Source organism: Sinocyclocheilus anshuiensis, unplaced genomic scaffold (genome assembly GCF_001515605.1).
Source record: "Sinocyclocheilus anshuiensis isolate Anshui unplaced genomic scaffold, SAMN03320099.WGS_v1.1 scaffold1317, whole genome shotgun sequence".
In the NCBI taxonomy this organism is placed as follows: Eukaryota; Metazoa; Chordata; class Actinopteri; order Cypriniformes; family Cyprinidae; genus Sinocyclocheilus; species Sinocyclocheilus anshuiensis.
The window spans coordinates 215,639-222,851 of NW_015551117.1; the positions used below are offsets into that span (position 1 = coordinate 215,639).

A 7,213-nucleotide genomic window follows, 5' to 3' on the forward strand; every position below is an offset into this window, starting at 1 on the left:
TTAAGCCACTTTTGAAGTGGTATTTATGATTTCACTGTTGACAGATTTAATTTCTGACATAATCTTGACCAAAACTTGTTTCAGGTTTCAAGCTTTCTTCGTTCAAGTAGATGTAGCTGTGTATGCATGACTGGAAATATGTATTTGAAAGGACTCATCAGGGCCGTAACCACCTTGAGTCATTTTAAATATTATTATTTTTTATAATATATACCAGTGTTCCATTTCTATATCAGATGTGGATTTGGTAATCAACAAATAAAGGAGCCCTGGCAAAAAAGACATTACAAAGAGATGAGCAACTCATACATACAAGAATAGAAGAAATTGTAATGCTAAATATAATAATATAAAAAGTATTTTTGAAAGTGGCATCACGACACCCTCTATGGTGGCTGTAGGACTCAACGTCCCACCTTACAGTAAAAAGGGCCAGCCTGTTTGTTTATTCTAGCGTGCACATTAGCAGAACTGGCCTAAAAAAAAGTTTTGTCACTTTTTGATGTGGTATTTATGATACCACTGTTGACAGATTTTTATTTCTGACATAATTTTGAACAAAACTTGTGGAGATTTCAAGCTCTGTTCGTTAAAGTAGATGTAGCTGTGTATGCATCCCAGGGGCAGTGGACTGACTTGTGAATTTAAAAGGACTCATTATATTCGGGGCATAACCACCTTTAATATAATGAGTCATTTTAATATTATTATTTTTTTTAATATAATAAATCCCTCTAAATACCCCTAAACCTTGAATATTTGGTTACATTCTTGATTATATTAGCCTGTCTTGTCTTTCTGTAAACTGTATGGACTGATTTGTATTTCACTAACAGCACAAACTGTACTGTAGGGGATTCACTGATCAATGTCCTAATAATATACCAAGAATAAAACGTTGGGTTTAACAATAATAAATGACATTTTAAAAAACATACATACATGATGGATTTTCTAGGCTACATTATTTTGAATAATTCCTAAGAATCCACTAATTCCTTTAGGATTTGCAGAGAATATAGGCTATGTATTAGGCTACTGGAGTCAAACAAAACTGTATTCGAAAATTAGCCATGGTTGTATTGTAGTAAAAGTGTAGTAACCATGTTTTTTTTTTTTGGCGTATTGATTACTATTTGTATAAGCACAGTTTTACTAGCCTACAAATACCACGGCTAAACTATGGTTGATTTGTGGTTACCATGGTTTAACTATAGTAACCGTGTTTTTTGGTTTAGTAAAACCATGGTTAATTTTCGTAAGGGATATGTATTTCAGAATATCTAAATTGCATATGCTACTCTCAAGCCATTGCATAAACGTTGCAACGCCATTGTGAGGACAGACTGATTTCATTATTTGATCATTTTTAAACATAACTACACGACATGTAATCGTAAAACGATTTGAACGATTCGCTTATATAAAAGAAAATCAGTGATTTTCCATCGCCTTGATTCCGCCCATATCATCGGGGTGTCCGCCTTGTTCGAGAGGCTGGTCGTATAGGTCCGATGCGTCACGTTTATTTGGGCCTTCTGCACCCACTGGCAGGGAAGCGCCCGATTTTTTCTCTCCCTGCCTTAAAACGTCCTGTATATATTTATTCCAAGCGTGGATCTTCGGGAAAACAAGGTATCGAAAGAAAAACGCGACGCAAAGTAGGTTAAAGCCAGTGAGTGAGGTGGCGGCGGCTGCTGCCTTTTTTAACGCAATAGCTAACGTTACAGTTTAGCGTACTGGTAAACACACTTGCATGGGGCTTTGCCTATCATTTGCACGCAGTTCTGCAGACGCGTTATGCAATTTGCAGTTAATGTTTTTATTGCATGTGTGTTTTGTGAGTCATATAAAATGTAGCGATTGCAGACGGGCAGATTGATATAACGTTAGAGAAGAGCATTAGCATCGCTGGCTAGCCCTGACTGCAAGTGTGCATCGGTCAAAAGCTAGTTTAAGTTTTCTTGCACACAAACTGAATAAAAAGCAATGAAACCGTTTTATGCTAGGCCTTACGCTATGGCTTTGCATATGGATTTCTAGTACACGAAGCATGGCTTATTTTCTGCACCAGTCAAAGAATTAAGATTATCAAAGGAAATTCCAGGTTTCTCCCTTTTTTTTCCCCCCCGGCTAGCAGGCAGTCGGCTTTACAATTCGTTTTGTAACTTTAGATTCTTAGTGTGTGCATTGCATGGCATGATTATTTGTGTTGTATTAATATTGTATTTCATATATATATATATATATATATATATATATGTTGTTCTTGTCAAGTGTGTGTGAGCATGTTTTAATGGGAATTTTAATTTGGATTCAATTACACATTGGACCATAACAGTGATATGCATGTGATTGGTGTAGTAGCTTGAATATCACTAGGGTGTCTTTCCTTCTGAGTTTATTCCATAATCATTATTAACAGAACTCAGGGTTCCCACAAGATATCAGAGAAATTAAAATAGCGAAAAGACATGGAAAATATATATTTTTGGCTTATAATTTTATCAGCTAGAATTAGCTTTTTTCTCAGTGAGTTCATGCATTTGTTCCTAACCTTTTTGACCTCTCTTCTGCACAATTAATTTAGTTTTGTGAAATTTCAGTTTCAAATTTCAGTATTCTTTCAGTAACTATTCTTAAATTAAAAAAAAATAAATAAATGTTGAGGGAAACAAAATAAATATGAGGTCGGTTTACTTGTATGTCTTCAGTGACATTAATTTAAATTAGATTTTATTATTGTTTTTGTAAAATAATTTATTTTGAATTGAGTTTCCTGGTTGAGAACCATTGATGCAATGTAATAGTACTTGTATTATGATTTATAAAATCAGTAATTGGAAAAATGCATCTTTTTTTTCCCCAAAAGATATGGGAGCCCTGAGTAATTCTTGCGTAAATGATTTGCTTTGTGTAATAACCCACTGTTTTTCTTATTGCAGGTATGCATTTGGAGACAATTCTTTGTAGTTTACTGGAGAAAATTTCAGATGACCCCCTGGATTGGTATTTAACATAAGATTTCACCTTGTCGAACACTCATACCATGAGCAAGCTTACCCAACAATCTTGAACCTCTCCACAAGACTATTTTAGTATCATTTGTTACCTTTGTGAACTGACTATCACTATCACTTGTTGAAACATTTTTGTGCAATCAGGTCCCAAAGTGCTGATCCCTGAAAGCTGAATTCATACATGTACAGTGGAAGAATGACAGAAGCATGGCAACAGCAACATGCAGTGGCCCCTCCTCCCGTTGGGCACCCCCTTCTACAAGGGGCAGAGAATGCTTTGGGCAGTGCTGCATATGGTATTGTCCTACAGGCAGACCCTGCTTTACAGCAGTCTCAGCATGGCCAACATGCACAGCAGCACCCGCTGCCAGCTCAGCAGCCTCAGCTGCAGGTGGGAAGTGAAGGTGGCCACAAATGTGGTGCGTGTGGCCATGATATTTCACACTTGGCCAATCCCCATGAGCACCAGTGCATGGTTAACCAGGACCGTTCGTTCCAGTGCACTCAGTGCATGAAGATCTTCAGCCAAGCAACGGATCTTCTAGAGCATCAGTGTGTTCAGGTTGAGCAGAAGCCGTTTGTGTGTGGTGTGTGCAAAATGGGATTCTCCCTTCTCACGTCTTTGGCACAACATCATAATGAGCACACCAATGGAAACAATCCAATGAAGTGCTCTATTTGTGAAAAAACGTACCGCCCAGACTCCTCCTCTTCTAACCCTCAGCAACCCTCTACTGCTGAGACATCCAGTGATGGGGCAGCCATGGGTTCCTCTTCCACTACAGCTTTCCAGGACTCCGACCGTCCATATAAGTGCTCGGTGTGCAATAAGGCATTCCGCCACCTTTCTGAACTCTCACGTCATGAAAGAGTGCACACGGGCGAGAAACCCTACAAGTGCGACACTTGTGAGAAGACCTTTAGTCAAGCTTCTCATCTGGCGCACCACCAGCGCACTCACAGTGCAGATCGCCCGTATAAATGTGCCGTTTGCGAGAAGACCTTCAAGCACAGGCAGCACCTGGTACGGCACATGTACGCTCACTCTGGCGAGCACCTTTTCAAGTGCAACCTGTGCGAGCTTCATTTCAAGGAGTCGTCCGAACTGCTGCACCACCAGTGCCAGCCAGCTGGAGAGCGTCCCTTCCGCTGCGCAGCATGCGGGAAAAGCTTCAAACGGCCCTCGGACCTGAGGCAGCATGAGCGCACCCACTCCGAAGAGCGGCCTTTCCAGTGTGAGGAGTGTCAGATGAGCTTCAAACAGCAGTATGCGCTTGTTCGCCACCGCCGTACGCACAAAAACCCAGCAGATCGCCCTTTCAAGTGCAATCAGTGTGACAAAGGTTTCCTGCAGCCTTCCCACCTGCTGTACCACCAGCATGTCCACGGTATCGAGAGTCTGTTCAAATGTGCCGCTTGCCAAAAGGGCTTCAGACAATCCGGGGAGCTTCTAAGGCACAAGTGTACAGAATCCAACTCTGGATCGAACGCTGTGGAGAAGCCGTACAAGTGCGACGTGTGTGGGAAGGGCTACAAAAAGTCGTCAACGTTACAGAGGCACCAGAACTCCCATTGCACCGAAAAGCCGCTGAAGTGCTCGCTCTGTGGCCGCCGCTTCCAGTCCTCGTCTGATTTTGTGCAGCACCGATGCGACCCTGCTCGGGAGAAGCCGATGAAATGCGCAGACTGCGAGAGGCGCTTTAACTCTAGTGCATTTTGACTCTGCTGTAATAATGACGCAATAGTCTGCAAGCAGTTCTGAGAGTAAATTTACAGTAGTACAAAGATTAACAGTTACTTTTTAACTGCCAGGCAACGGAGAACAACAATGAAGTATTTTTGTTTGCAGATTGCAAACAGATGGTGTTGCGTTAGCTAAATAATGCTGTAGAATTTGTAAAGTTATCTGTACATGGATGTTTTGTATCGGTTTGACATGAGTACAGTGCTAGGATTTAGTATCTGTTTGTGTATCATCATACTGTAGACTGTGCATGTGACTCTTTCCCTTTTGTGAGGATATGTTGGTTCTGTTTCGGTGGATTATTCTTTTGCCACAGACAACTTGTTCAGTTTCTCTGCCGCAAATTATTTCTTTACTTGGTATTTCTTCAGTTGGTATTTCATTTTGTGCTTTCCAAACTGGATCAGTTGACGGTAGAACCTTTGATTTGGGTTAAAATACTAAACCACAGATAGATTTGGACACAGCTTTTGAAATTATAAAAATTAAGAAATAATTTTAAACAAATTCAAGAGTAAAAATACATGTAATATGTTTAAAGGAATCTAAAAGCGCAGTATTAAGTAGTAGTAGAGTGCTTTTTAAACTTTAAAAACCTCTTACAATGCATTGTCTAAATGTCTAAGCATATTAATTGAATCCATATTAATGATACATTGTATTATCCTAACAGCTTGAATGTAAACATTGCAAACATTTCTTTTTCCCTTTCGATGCCTCTGAAGGCCTTATTAACATTAATGGCTTATGTGTCAGTATTTGTTCTGTTACAGATTTGTGTACTCTCATGTGCATTAAATGCAGAGACTGAATGGGGTCATTGCTTGTGAAGCAATATTTTTGATGTCGAGACTGTTAGCGGGTTCTTTTTTTGTATTTTAGCAAAAACAGAGGTTATCCCACCATCTAACACCTCTTCCTGTATGTCACTCAAGCCATCCCTTTAAATGTCTGTGTTTCTAGATAAGGCAGTGAAGAGACTAAATTTGTAAAAATGCCATAATGTGTTGTTTTTTTTTTCCCATTATCACAAAGGTGTGGCATGTCATAACTACAAGGCATTTACAAATTAAATGTTTGTAAACATAGCTAACCATTGTATTATTTGTGAACCAAATGGTAAAATGACTACAGACCATGTAGAACTTTCAGACTGATTTGACTGTAGAGGTGTAGACTCTTCAGTGTAGTGAAATATTGTTAAAGAGAACAAAATAATTTGGACATTAATACAGCTATCCTACATTTATGTTTTTTAAACAATTGAAATTTTAACACCTGTTATTGTTACACCAGAGGTGCCCAAACTCGGTCCTGGAGGGCCGGTGTCCTGCAGAGTTTAGCTCCAACTTGCCTTAACACACCTGCTGGGAAGTTTCTAATATGCCTAGTAAGAGCTTGATTAGCTGGTTCAGGTGTGTCTAATTGGGGTTGGAGCTAAACTCTGCAGGACACAGGCCCTCCAGGACCGAGTTTGGGCACCCCTGTGTTACACCATTATGGTTTAGAGCAGTGATGGGCAAACTTGGCCCTTCCAGGCCACTTTCCTGCAGAGATTTGGTCCAACCCTGATAAAACTCACCTGCCTGTAGCTTTCTAGTAGTCTTGAAGACAATGATTAGCTGGTTCAGGTGTGTTTGATTAGGGTTGGAGCTAAACTCTGAAGGAAAGTGACCTGGAAGGGCCAAGTTTGCCCACCCCTGGTATAGATGTTTTGTTTTATCCCACCAAAATATCATTTAAACTATATTTGTAAAAGGTATCAGACTGACTATAATACAGCATGCAGTACAAGTTTATGGTATAAGTGATGTACATGTACATCTTACAATCACTACAAATAAATGATAGAAATAAAATATAATTGTTAAAGCAGAAAAACTGCTGTTTGGGATTCCACACTTTAAACACTCAGTTGCAGTTCAATTTCTTGCGACTCTGGGTGGATCCTGGGGAGAAGGAATGGTATGGAGCATCGAATAATTATTTAAGTAGGAATATTAGTGTATATATGTGTGTAAGAATAGGAAAAGCAAAAACAAGGAAGAAATTGATTTTAAATAAACCATGACTGCATAACAGCAAAAGTAGGTGGCGATATGCACACAGGATGTAACGCGCCAAAAAACGGAAGAAGAAGAATTTCTTGCAACTCAATTCGGTGGCTTTTATTTTGAAAATGTTACCGGAAGTACGTACAGTATTTCCGGTGACTCCATCTATGCGATCGCAAAAATCGGCAGGAGTGCTATCCGCCTACCTGTCAGCGGTTCCCGCGATCGCTTACTGAATATAATTGGTGGATCAATGGGAGGAATTGGGACAGTCCAGTTGAAGATTAATCGGAAATCTGGGGCCGTGTGTGGGTTGAAGTTGTAGTGGCCGATTAAACCCATCCATCGCTATTGTTAGCTTAGCGCGTTTATCCGGAGGGAACGCTATTAAAGTG

At 39.9% G+C, this 7,213-nt stretch overlaps 1 protein-coding gene across 1 annotated transcript; it reads left to right on the forward strand.

Moving 5' to 3' along the window:
• The first annotated feature begins 1,495 nt into the window (after positions 1–1,495).
• Positions 1,496–4,740, forward strand: znf319a (zinc finger protein 319a). The gene is made up of 2 exons (XM_016453140.1): positions 1,496–1,635; positions 2,946–4,740. The coding sequence occupies exon 2, from the start codon at positions 3,202–3,204 to the stop codon at positions 4,738–4,740; it is 1,539 nt and encodes a 512-aa protein (XP_016308626.1). The 5' UTR covers positions 1,496–1,635; positions 2,946–3,201.
• Positions 4,741–7,213: the final 2,473 nt, after the last annotated feature.

Bases quoted from the DNA above. Each gene is read 5' to 3' on its own strand.
- znf319a (XM_016453140.1), top strand. From the start codon at position 3,202: ATGTACAGTGGAAGAATGACAGAAGCATGGCAACAGCAACATGCAGTG.